This window comes from Durio zibethinus, chromosome 12, assembly GCF_047325235.1.
Source record: "Durio zibethinus cultivar Kanyao isolate XHJ-2024 chromosome 12, ASM4732523v1, whole genome shotgun sequence".
NCBI classification, from domain to species: Eukaryota; Viridiplantae; Streptophyta; class Magnoliopsida; order Malvales; family Malvaceae; genus Durio; species Durio zibethinus.
Window position 1 is genome coordinate 24,654,446 of NC_143173.1, and position 19,342 is coordinate 24,673,787.

The 19,342-nt window shown below is 30.6% G+C and overlaps 2 protein-coding genes and 1 pseudogene across 4 annotated transcripts; 1 reads left to right on the forward strand and 2 right to left on the reverse strand.

The window, feature by feature from the left end:
* The first annotated feature begins 2,584 nt into the window (after window positions 1-2,584).
* On the forward strand, window positions 2,585-6,741 carry LOC149515914 (uncharacterized; annotated as a pseudogene). The gene is made up of 3 exons (XR_016326166.1): window positions 2,585-3,586; window positions 3,736-5,417; window positions 6,001-6,741. The product of XR_016326166.1 is annotated as an uncharacterized LOC149515914 (transcript).
* A 130-nt stretch (window positions 6,742-6,871) lies between these two features.
* On the reverse strand, window positions 6,872-9,638 carry LOC111297009 (cytochrome P450 76A2-like). 2 transcript variants are annotated; one of them, XM_089741341.1, is made up of 3 exons: window positions 8,589-9,638; window positions 7,262-7,888; window positions 6,872-7,169 (listed from the first exon to the last, which is right to left on the reverse strand). In XM_089741341.1, the coding sequence occupies exons 1-2, from the start codon at window positions 9,498-9,500 to the stop codon at window positions 7,268-7,270; spliced, it is 1,533 nt and encodes a 510-aa protein (XP_089597467.1). In that variant the 5' UTR covers window positions 9,501-9,638; the 3' UTR covers window positions 6,872-7,169; window positions 7,262-7,267. The 2 variants fall into 2 exon arrangements, with proteins under 2 accessions (XP_089597467.1, XP_022747267.2); XM_022891532.2 differs by having other exon boundaries at window positions 6,872-7,888; window positions 8,589-9,636.
* A 1,975-nt stretch (window positions 9,639-11,613) lies between these two features.
* LOC111297811 (cytochrome P450 76A1-like) lies at window positions 11,614-14,415 on the reverse strand. The gene is made up of 2 exons (XM_022892423.2): window positions 13,278-14,415; window positions 11,614-12,798 (listed from the first exon to the last, which is right to left on the reverse strand). Exons 1-2 carry the CDS (start codon window positions 14,196-14,198, stop codon window positions 12,172-12,174), a joined length of 1,548 nt encoding a protein of 515 aa, XP_022748158.2. The 5' UTR covers window positions 14,199-14,415; the 3' UTR covers window positions 11,614-12,171.
* Window positions 14,416-19,342: the final 4,927 nt, after the last annotated feature.

The following is a 19,342-nucleotide window of genomic DNA, read 5'->3' on the forward strand; positions in this document are numbered from 1 at the left end:
CATTATGGAATATCTTTGCCTTTTTAAGGACTACCCCATAAAATTAGGCTTTCTTGAATACAGTAAAAGGATACAACAAGTGGTCAAACAGTTGGTCAGATGGATTATTTCATGACCAAAGTACATACTTTGGTGCAAGAAAACATCATTTTCAATGAATGGGGGCACTGGTTATACAATGTTCTCTACATCCCAGTAAGGCTGTAACCCATCAGAATGTAGTTCAAAAAGTCTTACCAACAAAATCTACTTGACTTTTCAAACTCCCATGTGATGCAATGTATAATATTTCACCTAAACCTATATGCTTTTCCCATAAGAATGAGATGATATGAATTTGGATAGAGGAGCAGATGATGCTTCTTCCAAAGATAAAACCATTCCAATTAGCAGCTTACCATTCTACCATAAAATTATTTTGATTTGGAAAAAATATCATGCATCAATCATTAAATTAAATGCTTGGATACTACTGGTAAATTTCTATATACCATGAGAAATGAATTGTTTTTTTTTCCCCCTTTCATATTCCTTGACATTCTGGTTGGTCAACGTGCAACCTGTCAGGCTAAAATGCCAGGTTTTTTAAGAGAAGACAGAAATATATAGTCTTGGTTTGGTTAAGATATTCAAAATCATGGAAACTGGGATGGTTATAGCAAATTTTTCATGAAAACAGCTAGAAACAAGTTTCAGTTTGGACCACAAAAGAGTTGAAGCTCTGTAGGTTTGAATTGGGTATACTTTTGTTTTGAAGCTTATGATCTTAGATCCATTGATCAGTTATGGCCAAATTAGAAAAACCAATACAAAATCCGAGACGAAGAAGTGATAGCTAGGCAAGGGCAAGAAAATCTTGAGAAAAAAAAAAGGAAGAAGTATTTTATCTTTGCTCCTGCGTGAGCCATAAAATCAACATTAAAATTTTTATTTGGATTAAGCAAAATTCTAGACATTTAATTCAAGTTTTCTGAAATTTGAGTTTCTTTTGCAGCCATGTTATTGTTTTATTACTGAATTTTTAAAGCTTTAATTGTAACATAGTTGTAATGATAATTATAACACAGTGAAAGAATTCATTCCCATCATGTTAGCAAAAAAATTTTATTTGGATGAATGATAAGATTAATTATTATGATATTAAAACAGTAAAAAAAAATTACTGTAGTTGCAATTGAAAAAAAAAAATTATGATTGAAAAATATTTATATTAAACGAATTTTACTGTAATTAATATTTGAATTTAATCGATGGTATAACGAACTTAATTACACTACATTAAAAGTGTCACGAAATCCAAACCCGCCCTCCAATTAATCCACCAAAAATTGAGCAATTCTTAATAAAAATGTTGAGCTACAATACAAGAGCTTCAATTTCTTGTTGGTCATAGAGAATCCAAGCTTGGGACTGGGAAAAAGCAACTTATAAACCCCACATACATCTGATTATTAAGTGTTCGATAAAAAGCACAGTAAATATCAATCTGAAATTGGAACTTTCCCTTTCATTTGGGTTTGATTTTGCAAATCCTCCCCCCCTCTTTTGTCGCTGTACCTGCATGCGGGCCCAACTTTGTGATCTCTTTATTGGGCCCAGCCATCCCAACACCAGGCATCAATTAAACTCAAATTTTCTCATCAATTACATTATTATATCTTTAGTATTTGAATTTTGAAAAAAAAAGATTATGTTTATTTCAACCCATTTGACTGTATTTGAACTAAAATATGTTACTAAATGAATAAATTACTTATAAATTTTGAGAAGTATATGTAGGTGGGTTATGCAAATTATGAAAAAATCTTTCAATTTATTAAAAAAAAATAAAAAGTGAACCCAACAAAAAAAAAAAAAGAAAGAAAGAAGTTGGCCCTATTCTCAAGGGAAAGGAGTAAAAAAAAAAAAAGAATAAACAAATTAATTAATATTAAAAATCCCAAATAAAAAAGATTTGTATGGCTTTGTTTGCCTTTTTCTTTTTGAGCATCTTTATGTTTTTATCATAAAAAAGAGAGGAAAAAAAATGACAATTCTCAAGTATAGATAAAATACTAATTTCTAGAAAGGTGGCCAAAACTTAGTCGGCAAGAAAATTTTTTGAAATTTAAAAATAATATTTTTCATAATAAAAATTTTAAAGAATTTTATTCAAATTTTAATATTTGAAAATTTTTAAAATTTTATAATTTGAGTATTTCTACATATTTGTTTCATATAAAACAAGTATAAAATATAAAATTATCATATTATAATTTATATTGATATATCAAATATAAAATATATATTTATTTTTGACAATATATATAATTTTTGTTAAAATTTTATATTATATCATTTTCATATAATTAATTAATTATTTTTTTATTTTCATAGTAACTACTAAGACATCTTTTATTAAAAAAATCCATGTAAATGTTAATTACTACATATTATCCCCTATAAAAAAAAATGAAGGTCATATTTGCTTACAAATTCTAACACTTCTTTTTTGAAGTTTTCTTTGCCTAAAATTTACATTATTTTTTTTATCATTTAAAAATCATATGGCTTAGAGCTCATTGAAATTGGATCCACTTCCAATGCAAGTTAACGCTACAAAATTGTAATCTTTGAAGTCGTTTCCCATTTCACATAACAACAGTTGTACATTTTCAGCTTTGAAAAAGAATTTGCCGTTTCGAAATTCTCACTTCAGAGTTGAGTTTAACGTGCGACAAGACAAAAGCCAAAAGCAAAGCAACAAGGTGACGGCGTTGAACCTGGCATCATCACATTTATTTACATCCACAAGATCCTAACTCTGGGTTTCCACTTTTAACCTCGGTTTGTCCGATTTTCAGTTTTCTATCTTCTTTTGTCTCTTCCTCTATCTACTTCTGTTCTTCACCCTTATGAGCCCCTTCTTCTTCCCACTATCTGTTTCAGTGTTGCTTCATGGGGATGCATCTTTTTACTTCTTACCCCTTTAAGTTTATGCTTTGTAATTTAAATGCATTTTTTGCTGGTTTACTTGTTGCATTGTTGTGTTTTTGGACTTCTAAAGTCTGGGGTTTTTTGGTATCTGCGTTTAGTAAATGTTATAGTTGATTAGTGATTTGAGTTGCTACTCACTATAAAGGGTCTAACTTGGCTAATCATGGACTGGTGTGAAATTTGCTGAATTAGGCTGTTTGATCGTAAGTGGGGAAATATAAGCTAATAGGGGAAAAATAGAAACTTTTAAGACTTTACTTCTTTGTGCTTTAAAGGGCCTTAACCAGCAGGAATTTAATAAATCTTAGAATTTGAATTTTCTATTTTGTGTTTTATATATACACACAAGAAGAAAGTTATGTTTATGTATATTTGAGTTCTTTCAATTTAGCGGAAATAGTGGTCTGATCTGTGCCATTGTTTATGCTTCAATAAAGGGATTGTAAGATCTTTTGAGAATGTTTGATTAGTACTTAATCTCTAGTATATTGGATTATGAGACGCGAGATGGTGATTGAATCATGGTTTGGCAGTTTATGGTGGAATTCAAGGAAGAGTGCTTCAGAGAGTACTGACAAGGTGGTGCTTGGAATCTTGGCATTTTTACAGGGTTTGCTTACTCATTGCCTGACTCAGTGACTCTAAAACCAACTATCCCTGGGGGCTGACTAAAAATAGCTATAAAAGCCAAGCAGGAGACAAGGCAGGGACTGAACTTCATCCCCGACTCTGGCATCGGTTCTTGAAATGAAACTTAAGTTGCCAGCTCAGTGTCTAAGTTGGTGCATTTATGGCAGTTTTTGGATGATAGGGAGATCTTGAAGTTGAGGGAAGAGATTGCAAACTCGATTGGAATCCAAAGGGTTGTATCTGATGATGGAAATTACCTTATGGATCTTGCACTGAATTAGGTAATTGAGAATTTTGGAAATCAGGCAACATCTGTGGCCAGGCTTGGGAAGAAGTGCACTTACCTTATATATCACCGTTTTGAACATTTCATAAATGATCCAATTTTGAACAGTTTTGAATGGTTTGGGTGGGAATATCACTGGAAGAAGATGGAGAGGAAAGTAAAGAAAATGGAGAGATTTGTTGCAGTACGATGCAGTTGACTCCAGAGGTGGAAGTGCTGGCAGAATGTGATTAAACTCTTAGGAGGATGCAGAGAAATGCCAAGTCAGATTAGTGAAATTACTTGAGTTTCGATGGAAGGTAATGTGGCAGTTTCAGGAAGTAAAAAATCTATGTGAGATGTCTACATGGGTTAGAACTTATGATTACATTTTCTGGCTTCTGTTGAGATCACTTTTAACAATACTTGAGAGGAAAAAAAAAATGTCTTTGGGACCAATCAAGTGGCATCTGTAGATGGTAACAATGATTTTGAATCTATTAATAGTAACTGTCTTTCATGCAGCCATTGCTTTTCTACTCTAATACCATCCTCAGTATACCCTTCTGATAATAATCTGTGTGGATTCTCCACTGGACCTCTTGGCTGGTCATTTTCAAAGTCTGTGCAGACAACTGGCAAGCATCTACAATTACATTATCAGTCTGCTGCTTTACATTTCAAGCAGCCACATTCAAAAACTAAACGAGGTCATGTTGGTGTTGGGCCTTTTAAAGGATGCATGTCAGCTGGAAGTAATTCTCCCATTTTAGAGAGCTGCAAGTCGATTGGCACTAGAAATATCGGGTTCATTGGTGCTTACACCAAAAATATTGACAAAATAAACAGTTCACAGATGGAGTCATTGTCCTGCAGCAATAAAATATATTCTAAACTATCCACTTTCAATACCAAGCGCTTGTTGAATGCTCCTACATCAACACTTGGTGATGGTGCATTATCTCTCCACTATGCAAACATGATTATCTTAATAGAGAAACTAGTTTCGTCACCTCACTTGATTGGCCTTGATGCAAGAGATGACCTGTACAATATGTTACGTACAGCTATGAGAAATGCTCTATGTGTTAAACTTAACTTGTATGTGAAGAATTTGGCTTCATTCATCCATGATGCTTCTCTTGCAGCAAAGTGGAGTCTAGCACTAGTGCGGATATTGGAATGGCTGACTCCCCTTGCACACAACATGATTACGTGGCAATCCAAGTGTAATTTTGCGAAACAGCATGTGGTTTCCGGGTCAAATGTACCTTTTGTTCCGACGCTACACTTTGCCAATCGAGCAAAAACTGAAGCAGCTATTACAGAGCTTCTTGTAGGCCTTAATTATGTCTATAGGATTGGGAGAGCACATAATGAAAAAGCTTTACAGGACTTTGCTGGCTGTGGCTGTACCAGTGTACCCAATATTTGCTCAAAAGGGATGGCATAAGATAACTATCAACTTCCTGAAGCAATGCTCAATGCTTCCATGAGGCTTCTTTTTAATGTCCAGAACAAAGAAGAAATTCATCCCATCATTGAGGTACTGCATTGAGTGTTATGTCGAGCTCATTCTATCTAGTTCGGTTTATTCATTTGCAGCTAATAGATTCTTTTGTTTGTTTATATATAGTCAATGAATTTAGGTAGCTAGCCATTTGTAACGAATATTACTTATGGTAACATAAGCTTGCCTTGGTCCTGTCGGAGTATCGGCATTCCTCAAGCATTACATACTGAATAAGATGTTTTGCAACTTTATCGCTGTTAGTTAAAACGCTATGATTTTGAATGCCCTGCTACCTCATAACTATAGGTACTACTCTTCACAAACAAAAAAGCTAGGGTGACATTGATGTTGTAGTGTCGATAGTTTGTCCTGAGTGATGGGAATCATTTATGCTTTGGTTCTTTTTTCTTGTGGCATGGCCTGTGGCAATGTGATTAAAAAAAAATGATGGGATACCTACAAGTACTTGAAATTTATCAGTACCAAATAACTAAACTATAGGTTCTGAATTTTATGGTTGCAGTGACAAAGTAAGATAAGCTTCTTGAGAGCTCATTTTTGTTTTACCAATGTACTGTACTTATTCATGCCTATCATATTAATTTGTCTGTTGCAGAGGATTCTTCAAAGTACTTATTAATGGTGTGAACAATTAATCTTGCGTGATCATCTTGCATACATGACATGCTTCTTGGGTATTGCTTCCAATGGTATGAGCTTTCGTATTGTTATCCCCACCGTTTCATTCATGTCTAAAGCCTCTTTCGTGTTGTTGCTTGCAAGCTCCCAGTCAAAGGAATGTAGCAAGGGTTGTAAGCTAATGAGATGTCTAAACAAATTCGTCTCCCAGATCCAAAAGGGATCAACTCAAAATTCTATCCCATGTAGTCTATTTTTTTGGCCTAAAAATCGTTCGGTCTTGAATGTCAAGGGAACCTCCCCTTTACAAGCCTGCTTACAATTTACATGGCTCGTTCAATGTCCTGACAATGTTCCCGTTGGTCTCCTGGGTATCCAACCATTTCTGGACAGGGAGGAACTAGGAAATCGACAAGTTTGGCTGCCCAGTCCATTCCATGACCTTGTTCATGGCATCAAAGAACTCTTTCCCTTCTTTTGATCGACAACATGAAAGCTCCCGCCACAGCACGAGGTTGCCAAATGCCAACCAGGTTAAATGACACAAGGAAAAGAGAGTGAGCCAAAATTTCCTCACCTTCTCCCATAGCAGATACTAATATTATATGCAAACAAGAAGTGTATATTCAGTGTTATATAATAATTTGATTTATGATAAATGAGTTTCAATGTGAATCTTATGGAAAAAAAAAATTAGAAGTTTAGGAATTGCCCGTATTTTGTACTCTTCTTGTTCTCATGTCTATTCTATGGTCCGGTCATGAGTCGCATTGCTAATATCAAACTTCCAGTCAAAGAAATGAACCACATAAGACAGCCAAATTTAATTACACGTTGGTTTCAAGGACTAATTAAAGGATTATTAACTGTAATTAATTATAGTCAGGAACATTGGTGTTCGAAGGAAACTGAATCAGCATCAAACAAACCAGAAGTCTGTCTCTCTTGAAATCACCCTAAAATTTGATCAAATTAAATTTTGTCCCAAATCCAAATAATATAATGAAATTTGCAGTACGAGACAGTGAATGAAAAATCTGCTTGGCACAATTTCCATGCAAGAAATGGTGATCCTGGGTGAAGTTTCCTTCAGAGATCCTGAGTCTTGACAAGTGCCCTTTCATCAATCCTTTGTTGTCAATTTTGCTAATCATAAAAAAAAACGTAACATAAACTATTCATCAGATGCTTTAGTATTATTATAAAATAAACTTGCATAAAGTTTCAAATTGACTTGCTTTACTCTAGTCTGCGGATTTCCGAGACTTTTTAGGAACTGCTAGTAATGGCTCTAGCTTTCTCATTGTTACACCCAATATGTCTTTCATGTCAATTGTCTCCTTGGTCACATTGCCTCCAAGTTCCCAATCAAAGTGGTGAAGCAATGAGCCTAAAACAAGGTGAAGAACTCTATCAGCTAGTGCCACACCTGCACACATTCTTCTTCCTGCTCCAAAAGGAATTAGCTCATAATGATTCCCCTTGTATTCGATTTTAGATCCAATAAACCTGTCAGGCTTGAAGGATAAAGGGTCATCCCACACTTCCGGATCCCTTCCAATTGCCCAAGCATTTACAAAAACTTGTGTGTTTTTGGGTATGTGATACCCCATAAAGTTGGTGTCATGGATTGCCCTTCTTGGGATAAGGAATGGAATTGGAGGATGTAACCGAAATGTTTCTTTTATTACTGCGTTCAAGTAATGAAGATTTTCGATGTCATTCTCTTCCACCTTTCTATTTGGCCCGACCACCCGAGTAAGTTCTGCTTTGGCCTTGATCATGGTGTCTGGATTGCAAAGCAGCTCGGTAAATGCCCATTCTATGGTGCTGCTTGTTGTTTCTGAACCAGCCAAAAATATTTCCTGGTCAAAATTTTCAGTAAGGGAGTTACAAAATGAATGCCAGGAATCAAGATGAGGAGCTTGTTGGAAAGTATTTTTCTGTTGGAGTTATGGCAGAAAAGCAGAAGTTGCATTAGAAGGCTAGTTGAATTTAGACTTTGTTAAGAATTGTTTAACCACCATTTATTTTAATTTCATCGCTATCACTCTTTCTAATCTCATCATAACTAATTTCACCACCCATACAAATAGACGACTATTAGTTTCCAGCTACAGCAGGAAATGAGTTGGCAGCTAGTTATTATTAACAACTGTAATGCCAGTTACTAGTTCTAAAAATAGGATTAGTTTACAGATATAAGACTGAAGACTGAAGACAAGTGCTTCCAAGGTTGGAAAGACGGAGAGCAACAACCCACCATTGGAACAAACATGGAAATCTTTTGTTTAACAAAACTATTCTGTTTTGAACAGAACAAATTCACCAATGAGCCTATGTAGAACGTCCGGTACAGAAAATGTCACTCGGCCATTGCCCGGAAAGGATAGCTTCCATCTAATTTGGCTGATTTCTAATTAATTGGATTCTATATGAGAATATGTCCTAAGATTAACCCTTGCCATTGATTTCTTGATTCTCAACTTTTATTTTCAAGACATTGAACCAAATAACAGAAGAAATATAGCAGCATGATATATTTCATTAAAGTAAGAGAATTACCAGGATGAAGATATTCAGGTCTTTGTCAGATAATTTGGCTGGTTCGTCCTTGCCATTTCCTTCAAACTCAATCAACAAATCCAAGAAATCCCTTTTATCTTTCCCGATCTTCTTCTCTTCCATTCTTTCCTTCACAAACTTGGAGGCAATCTCAATAGCCTTACCAAGATCCTTCTCCATCTTCCTTTTCAATCCCTGAGGGTCCAGCCACTGCAGCCACGGGAAAAAATCTGCTATATTTCCTTGCCCAGACAATGTCATTAGGCTCAACATGGTCATGAAAAATTCTGAACCCTCCTTTGAATCAGGATCGAACAAATCACGCGACAGCATAAGGTTTCCAAGCAAATTAAATGTCAACAAAAACACAAAACGTGCCACATGAATTCCATTTCCATGTGACTCTCCTTTCACCTTGCATGCCTCATCTTCGATCCATTGCAGCATATTATCGACACATTTTCTTCGTATAGAAGCTGTTTCATTTATCCGCTTGTTGACCAACATATCGACCGTAACTAGGCGCCTTAGCACACGCCAATATGAACCATACGGGGCTAGAGCTACGGAGCTTTTGTGGTAATCGTGGGCGCGCATGGTATCTGTGATGTTGCGCTCAGCAAAGGCGAGATCGTGGTTCTTGAACAACTCAGCAGCTGCTTTTGCTGAAAGAATTGCCATGGTGTTCACAGTGCCTAACCTGAGCCATATGACTTCACCATACTTGTCTCTCAGGCCGGTCAAGGTCCGGTGTGGCATGGTGCCAAGGTCGAACATGTTTCCAAGAATCGGCCATCCTGGTGGCCCTGGAGGGAGCTTGCCAGGGGTGAAGGTTCTTCTTCGGAAGAATAAGAACAAGGCTGATGATGAAAATATGAAAAGGCAAACAAGAAAACTTGGAGTCAAATCCATGATTTTGCAGGCCAAGTTCTAGAGTTCTTGGCAGCTTTCTACACTTACCTTGATATTATAAGGAAACATGCAAAAGGGTTGATTGAAATTCTACTTTATAAATTACTTTTTAAAAAATTTTTTTTATGTAATTATAAATATCATTAATAAATGTCGGATTCCATAGTTTTTTAATCAACAATTGTTTAGAAATTTCTCTTCTTTGCTTCTGTCTGATTTCATCTCTTGGCAAAATGACAAATTAAAGAAGTGAAAGCATTGTTGGCTGAGATAACTAGAAGACACAAACTTAGATGCCATCAATTATAAAATCTTTGAAAATATAAATAAACGAACAAATTAAGCATTTGTCCACTTAAACAAATTAAAGTATCATTTAAATTTTTTTATTTTATTACAATCAATTAAATAACTTCGAACATTTATTTTTATTTAATTAAAATTTTAAATATTTATTATCACTCAATTAAATTATTTATTAATTAATTAAAATCGTTCACTTGAATCACATAAATGTGGTGAGCGATAAAAAATTTCAATAAAATGATAAAATTTTGAATATTAATATAATTTTAGTTCAATTTTTTTTTAATGAAGGCTACGTACTACTCCAGGGCCCCAGCCCCCATGAGGTCAAATTAGCCGGCGCTTAACCATGCAATGTTTCACATGTAGTGGGTCCAAAAGACCATCTAATTTATTACTATCTAATACCGTACTATTTTGGTGCTACCATTAAAACTCTATTAATGAATATTTATTTCGTATGAACTATAAGATCATAGCATTTTTTTCCTTTTTTTTATTTTTTTTATAACGAAAGCTATCATTTGAAAATAAAAAAAAAAAAATTATTTTTTTAAAATAATTATATAAATTAGCTGAATTAAATTTTGAATTTTTTTTTGTTTTACATTTGGATAAAAAAAATGTGATTATGTATTATATAACTTTAGATCAATCTCAAATGAAAATGTTAATTACAAAGTTAAGTCATGATATATATATTTATGAAATAAAATAAAGTGATGACTCAACAATCTGGGATTCAAAGAGGCATATTCATGAGTTTATTCCATCAACAGAAAAGGAAAAGATTCCCGGTTTACCAGACATGTAGAGACAAATATCAAAAGTTCTGTACTCTAATGTTGAAGCATATTGTCTGTTAAAGCCGTCTTACTTGAAGAGAATCATCCTCCCGATTCCTCGCTCCCTTCCATTTTTTTTTTTCCTGTCTTTTTAATATGATGCAACTTTTTTTTTTAATAAATTTGTCAAGTTGATAACATTAAGATTTAAATAGTAAAAAAAATTATTATAATTATGATAAATAAAAAAATTATTATAACTATGATTAAAAAAAATATAATAAAATTTATTAAAATTAATATTTAAATTTAATTAATAATATAGTGAAATCGATTACACTGCACTAAAAAATTAATGAAATTTAAATCTTCACTTAAGCATAGATAAGCATGTTGTTATCTATATGCTTATTAATTCTCTGAATAATTGAAATAAGACAAGTTAAACTTTTACTTTTAAAATTGATATTATTTACACGTCGTTGTCATCATGTCTCTCCTATGTAGATTGGTCTTGAATATACTTTAAAATAATGGAAAAGATTTTATATGAAAATTTATAAGTAAAGTTGTAAAATTTTTAATAAAAATAAATATATTAAACTTAACATATTCAAAAATTTTATCACATAAATTAAATATGTAAAAATCAAAAGAAATTTAATAAATTTTGATATATTTATTAACATATGTTTTAAATAAAAATATTGATAAAATTTTTATTATTAAATAATTATTAATCAAATTTAAATTATAAATAATTTTTTAATAATTTTTTTACATATTAATAATTTTTATATTAAAATTTATCAATTTTTTAATTTAAAATTTTTATTTATTTATTTTTAATAAAAAATTTCAAGAACTTTATCTAGTATAAGTTTTGTCCTTAAATAACACAATCTAATAAAAGCCCAATTTCAACAAACCATCCACGGCCGCCCCATATAAGGCATTGACACGACCTTCAAGGGAGCAAATTTCTTATGTGCTTTGCCCATTCGTTCATTCATGTCCATATTCTCATGCTTAAGCCCATTAGCCAAGATCCAATCGAAAGATTGTAATAAAGATCCCCACGCAACGCGAAGCACACCAGAGGCAAGACTCGAGGGATTGCGAGCCATTTTAACCAAAGATACGTACGGTGGCCAACCTAACAGGAAAATATTGTTGCCAACCGTCGGCCACATTCTTGGCCCTGGTGGAAGCAGCCACGGTTTCTCCGAACGACAATTCTGGCGCTGTTTCGCCATTATTGCGCATCCAGCAATCCATAGCAAAACGGCTACTACTAACCCCAAAGTTTCGTAGTCCATTATTTTTTTGGTGTGGCTAAAATTAGGGTTGTTTGGAAATGTTAATAAACCCAAAGTTCCTTTTATATTAGTTTGTGAATGGTTGTGACAAATTTATGCATTGTTTTTTTCTTGAATATTCGAGGACAAACTTCTTGAACATGACCATTTATTTTCTTAATAAGACGACAAATCTTAAGTTATGTCGTCGTCATATATCTAAAAGAAAAATATAAAAATTACGAACTAATTAGGCGTAGAAACGTTCCTAACATCGTAGGCTTAGTCCCTGTTACTGTTGTAAGGTAATGGAATAACGTTCAAAGGAACGGATTTCCTAAGCGTTATGGCCATCCGCTCAGTCATGTCCAAATCCTCAGGCTTAATCCCATCTGCCAGGGTCCAATCAAATGAATGTAGCAGCGACCCCAACGCCAAAGGCAGCACAAGAGAGGCAAGAGGAACAGCAGGACACATTCTCCGACCAGACCCGAATGGTATAAACCCAAAATGTTGTCCTTTATAGTCCATCTTGTTGTTCAGTTCCAGGAACCTTTCTGGCTTGAAAACTAATGGATCATCCCACGATTTGGGGTCTCGTCCAATTGCCCGAACATTCACTAGAATCTGTGTTTCTTTGGGGATTGTGTAGCCCAACATTTTGCAGGAGGCCATAGCCAAGTGAGGGACTAAGAAAGGGAGTGGTGGGTGAAGTCTTAATGTTTCCTTGATAACTGCTGTAAGGTATGGCAGATTTTCAATATCATTTTCTTCAACCTTCTTTCCAGGGCCTATAGTACTTCTCAATTCAGCTTGGAGTTTCTCGAGTTTCGTTGGATTGTGTAAAAGCTCAGACATAGCCCACTCTAAAGTGCTCGTGGTTGTATCAGTCGCTGCTGCAAACATTTCCTGATATACATATATGACAAGGAAACCAAGTTAGCTTTTTGCATGCGTAAAAGATTGAAATTAGGGCACGTTTATAGGAAAGTTATTGAAAATAGACTATAAAGCATGACACTTGAAAATAGACTATAAATTTATATTTAATACATTGTTAGTGTATAGATTTAATACACTATTAGTAAATCAGATGATATCATTTCATTAATTAATAATTAATAATCTTTAAAATAAATATACAAAAATTAAATTTTATAAAAAAATTTACTCATTAATAAGATAACATCATCTGATTTATTTTATTAATAAAATAATATCATCTAATTTATTGATAATATATAAAATCTATATATTAACGATACGTCTAATATAAATCATATTTTTATTATTGCATCTCATTATATTGTATTTTATTTTTAAAAAATTACTTAATTAGTCTATATGCATGCTTACATGTCAAAAGAAAATAAGTAATAATTACTTACTAAAACAATGCTATTGATAGTTGTGGAAGAAAAACTTGATGGCTCCTCTGTACCATCACCATGAAACTCCAAAAGCACATCCAGGTAATCTTTTCTCTTCTTCTTTTCATTACATCCATTTTCCATGCTTTCCATCCTTTCCTTGATGAACTCTCCCACAATTTGAAAGGCATGTTCAATATGAAACTGTGTTCTATGTTTAATACCTTGAGGGTCAAACCCTTTCAAAATTGGAAAGAAGTCTGCTACATTTGGCTTACCAGCGAACTCCATGAACTTTTTTGCATGGTAAAAAAAATTTACACCTCTCTCCGATTTCGGATCCAATAAATCCTTTGAAAACATGAGATTACCAATGAGATTAAAAGCCAATAAGAAAAAGAATCTTCCGATATCGACGGCATGGGTTCCACAATTACTAGCATCTTCTATGAATTCCAGCATTTGATCTACGCAGTTTCTTCGTATGTCTTTCATGGCATCAAGACGGTTTCGGACGAAGAATTCCGTGGTGCATAAACGCCTCAACATCCGCCATTTTGAACCGTATTGAGCTGTAATAATAGACCCTTCATTGCCGTAATTCCCTTTCATGGACTCGTAAATTTTGCGGCCTGCAAGCTCCACGTCATGGTTCTTGAACATCTCACGAGCCACTTCTTCGGATGAGATGACCACGTAGCACATTGAACCGAGCCAAAGTGTCATGATGGGTCCATGTTGACGAGCCAATTTAGTGATAGACAAATGCGGTGGTTCCCGACTTAACTGGAAAATATTGCCAACCACTGGCCACCTTCTTGGCCCTGGTGGAAGCTGCCCAGCTGAGCCTTGGAAACGATGGAGCCAATTCACCATTGCACATGCAACCCATAAGATAGCCCCTGCAAATGCAATTAACCCAAATATTTCGAAATCCATTATTTTTTTTTTGGTTAGCTTAATTATTTTATTTCATTGTTAAAGCAGGTTTCCCTTAATTTATAGCGTAGTGATCGTTGATAGCTAGTTTACGTTGGCTACAGTTATTTTTTAGATCTTAAACGTTGAAAATTTATCCTCTTTTGCCTTGGGGGACCGGAATTTTGGTGTTATATTTTAGTTGCACTTTGAAATTTAACAAGCAACTTGTATACTGATTTAGTTGACAATGCTTTTGCCAACTTTTGTTTTTTACAAAATATGTTGTAATATAAGAAAAGAAAAAGAAACTGCAGAATACTATATTTAAATATTAAATTTATTAGACGTAATATTTTAAAATAATTTTATAAATAAATTGATTTAATCTTGGAATTCTTTGTAAATTTTAATTTTTTTAATTAAAAAGGTATTGATGCAATAGGAGGCATTCTCTTGTACCAAAAACAATTAATTAGGTTATTTATTCAATACTTACTATGGAAAGCCGCCAGGGATTAGGCGAGACGACTGCAAATAATTAATGCTCTATATTGATCACTAATTTGCTATTCATGCAATGCACAAATTATTTTTACTTTAATTTGTGTAAAAATATAAATTAATATTATTTAATTCCTTATATTTTTAAAATATACATAAATTAAGTTATTATTCATGCGATGCGTAAATTATCTTTAATTATTTAAATGTGTATACACATATAAATTAACATTATTTAATCACTTATATGTTCAAGATATATATAAAATTAATATAATATAATTAAGATATTAAATCATCATAAATTAAAATTTTTTACTAAAAATTTAACAAATTTAAAAAATATGAAAAATAATAGTTAAAGAATAATAAATATCCAAAAGATATTATAAATAAAAATATTGAGTACACCAACAAAATATTAAAATAAAAACTAATAATTTCATCACTTCAAATTAATTTTCTTCAATATGTATTATCTTCATCTTGTACAATCATTTTAAAGTACCTACAAATTTATATAATTTTAAGATAAATTTTGTTTATTTAAGATAAACAATAATTTTTAATGTTTAAACAATGTACTAAAAGCTTACTTTATTTCATAACCTACAATAATAACATCTTGTAGCAAGTGTGGTGTTTCCTTTATTTTATAGACGGGAAACGTGCTTACAGTTACAATAGTCTACACAATTCACCAACAGAAGTGAAAAAAATCAAGCCAACTAGATTTGAAAATTTTAATAATTAAAACTAAGCTCCTTTATATTAAGAAAAGTCAAGTTTTTCATGAGACAACTACCAAACAAAACCAAAACTAATAAATGTTAGAAAATAAACAATAATATGTAATCATTTGTTTCTAAGATCATTATTTCCAAACAATGCAGTTAATTTTTTTTTAGAGTAAAGAATGAAGTTAAATGTTAATCTACATGTTTGTTGATAAAAGGTTTCATGAAAACTACTTCACATATGCATCTATTCTCCTTTAGCACCCATATTTGAAAACAAAGAGTTCTATATATTTCGAAAAATAAAGATGCAAGTAAGCACTAAAGCAGAGTAATAAAATATCTACTTATCAATCATTCTTTGTATAAGATTAGTGCACGTAAAAATGGTGACATAGTATCATTGCATATGATATCAACACTTGAGGCTTGCAAGTAAATTTGTCAATCACCATATTATGAACATAAAACCTATTTTAGAAATTAAAGTAAATATCAAAAAACAAATTCAATGTAGATATTTGTAAGTTAAAAATAAAAAATATGTTATTAACACTTAAAAAAGAGAAGAATAAATGGCTTTGTGAATTGTAACTTTATACTTTGCAAAATATGAAGAAGTATAAATTAAGGCAGAGGAAAAAAGCAAAGAAATATAATTAATTTTAAGAGTTTCTTAACTTTTTTGTTCTAATATGTCATATTTGATCAATTTGAATTTAAAAATAATCAAATAATAGAGGATTATTATGAAATCTCTAAAAATAAAAATTATATTTGAGAATTTGACATTTAAAAGATATATATTTAAATTATCAAAAAAACCTTTTTTTTAAATAATAGGAAATCCATTTTAAATATAATATATGAGTACATTTTAGTTTTTTTTAGATTTAAAAGGATATATAAATCTAGATTATTAATAAATATATTTTTAAAATAATATATTTTATATTTGAGATTTATTCTTTTCTTTTAAAAGATTTACTTGGGTGTTTTAAAATTTTTTTTATTCTATTGATTTTTTTGTTTTTATTTCATTAGAAATTTTGTGATTTGGGTGGACATATGTAATTAAATTCATCTATAAATAATATAAATATATATTACTACAATTAGGCTTGGTAACGGGTCGAGTTGAAGCGAATTTTTGCTCGCTCCGAATTCGACTTGACTTTATAATCATAAAACCTGAACTTGACCAGACCTAAAAATTTTTTATTATTTTTTATACCCGAACTCAAGTCAACTCGATATTGTATAACCCCATATCCAACCCGACCCAAAAATAAGAAATTATTATTATTTTTTCAATATAAATATATAATTATATATAAATAAAAAATTAAAAAATAATTTTTAATATAATATCATATTGGGTCGATACGAGTTTGCTTAAAACTCGAACTTGACCCAACCTCGATTTTTTTTTTAATAATACTTGATGTGAAACCAATTTAAAAAAAAAAAAATCATATGAGGTCGGGTCGGAACCTGTTGGACTCGAGTTGAGTTGTTAACTCTAATTACGATTGGACTTTTTAGATTTAAAAAGATAGATATATATTTAGATAATAAGGAAATTTATTTTAAAATATATTTTTACGTTTGAGATTTTTAAATTTAAAAAGATATTTTCTAGATTATTAAGAAATTCATTAAAAATTTAAAAAGATAATATATTTAAATTCAATTTTATTGATAATAATATTATTATTTACAAATTTTGTTGGTAACAATATATTTAAATTATACATTTAAAATATATATTTAAAGATAATTATATATATTTAAAAATAAAAAATAATATTTAATTATTATTTTCTACTGTATCATTCAAAAAAATTCTAAAGTCTTGAATTTGTATACAAAAACTTTTCTGTTATTAGTTGACAGTGGCTTGATAATAGGCAAATAAGCATTAGATCAATATTTTTTTTCATAAAAATATATCAAGATTTAAATAAGCCTGATAAAACCCATTGAAATAGCAATATAATGTAATTAAAAGTTACTAATTAACTGAGAAAGAAAGAGAAACTAACCTAGAAAACAAAAGAATGATGTATTTTAAAACATAAGAACATGAAATGGCACATATAAAAAAATTTAAATTTAAAAAATGAATTTATATATCTAAATTAAAAAATAAATTTAAATTTAAATCAATATTTTTTTTATAGATTACACCTAAAGATAGTTAGGAAGCAAATGTAGTTATGAAAAAAAATAGGGAAAGAAAAGAAAACAAATGGGTTTTCACATTACTTAAAAGTTCAACCTTATATAACTATTGGATTATATATGTGCTTTTGTGCCAATAAGTAAACAATAAAACAAAAAAAGGTATGATAGGAATGAAAAATAAGAAAAGAAAGGAAAGAAGTGGGATTTAACATTAAGTAAAAATTTAACCTCATATGACTATTAGATTATATAAAAAGTTTATTATCATGTCAATCTTTTTCCTTTAAAGCAATTGAATAAAAATTTAATTAAATCATAAAAAATTTTTTGACACATCTTCACTATTATAATTGTGATCTAAATATTGAAAAGAATGAGAATATAAAAATATTATTATTTTTTAAAAAGAAAAAAAATATATAATTAAATAATAAATTAGCTCATAATATTTACGTACATTTATTTATATGATTTTAAAGAAATTTTTGAAAAAATATGAAAATAAAAAAGTAGTAAATGTGTGTCAAAGGAAAAATAATTAAAAATAAATATTATTTTTATAAAAACAAAACAATAAAAGTAATAATACGTTTCAAAAAGTTACAAATTAAAAAAAAAAAAAAAACTCTTCACCTCATTCTATTTATGGGTGTAGGATGATAATTAGGATGTTTAAACTTTAAATTATTGATGAATATCTTTTGAATTTAAAAAAATATAATAAGTGATATTTGTGTTTTTTAATTTTAAAAAAATTTAATGACTAAAGGATTACAAAAAAGTTGTCAAAGTAAAAGTATCCATTCGAGAAATTTAAATTTAAAAAGAGACATCTCTAGGCAAAATTTTAATCAAATAAAATTAATTTTTTAAGTTTTATATCTTTATTACAATTTATTAAGATTTTTTATTTTTGAAAAAAAATTCATAGAGAATTAATCATAAATAATTTGGGTAAAAGTTTTATTTTTTAAAAATGTTAATATTTGAATTAAGTATAGTCGATATTGTCCACGTGTCAAAAAAAGATATGTCCATCTAAACATCCACGTGACAAATTTTATTAGGTATTATTGTATATTATAATATAATATTTATAGATATGATTACTTTTATTTTGATTTTTTTTATTAATTAGTTATCATACATTAGGATTGAATTTTAGAATAAGATTAAGAAGTTTATCTATTTTTTTTATAAAAAGATTAATTTTAAATTTGAAAACAAATATATTATATATAATGAGTTTGTTTTTGAAATTTAACAGTATAATTTTTTATATTTTATTATATTTGAAAAAATATGTATCATCTTATTAATTTTATTACTATAATCTAAAAACTATATCGTCAATGGGATGTGATGCAACTAATTAACGATTTCAAACTCTAACATCCAACATATAAGCTGCATAAATTAATTTGACTCTTACAATATATTTGGTGGCTTTTGGTTTTAGTTACTTAGAAAACTCTAAAATGAATTTAATTGGTTGGCTAATTACCCTAAAGGCATGCATTAATTAAAGCAGAATTCCAACCATAATTTTGAATAAATCTTGAAGAAATTGATTTATTGATTGGCAATTAATAACAATTATATCAAGAGGTAAATCAATTTGACCAGCTGCAGGTAGACAATACTTCAAGTTTAACTTCTTGATAACAACGTTAATCATGGGAATTAGGTACATGGAAAGATTTAGAATATATATAAAAAAAAATTATAGGCTAATAA

Excerpts from the sequence above, each read along its gene's own strand:
- LOC111297811 (XM_022892423.2), bottom strand. The coding sequence starts at position 14,198 with ATGGATTTCGAAATATTTGGGTTAATTGCATTTGCAGGGGCTATCTTA. Across the intron at positions 12,799-13,277 it reads CTATCAATAGCATTGTTTTA|GAAATGTTTGCAGCAGCGAC; the intron begins GTAAGTAATTAT and ends TATGTATATCAG.
- LOC111297009 (XM_089741341.1), bottom strand. The coding sequence starts at position 9,500 with ATGGATTTGACTCCAAGTTTTCTTGTTTGCCTTTTCATATTTTCATCA. Across the intron at positions 7,889-8,588 it reads ACCTGAATATCTTCATCCTG|GAAATATTTTTGGCTGGTTC; the intron begins GTAATTCTCTTA and ends AATTTTGACCAG.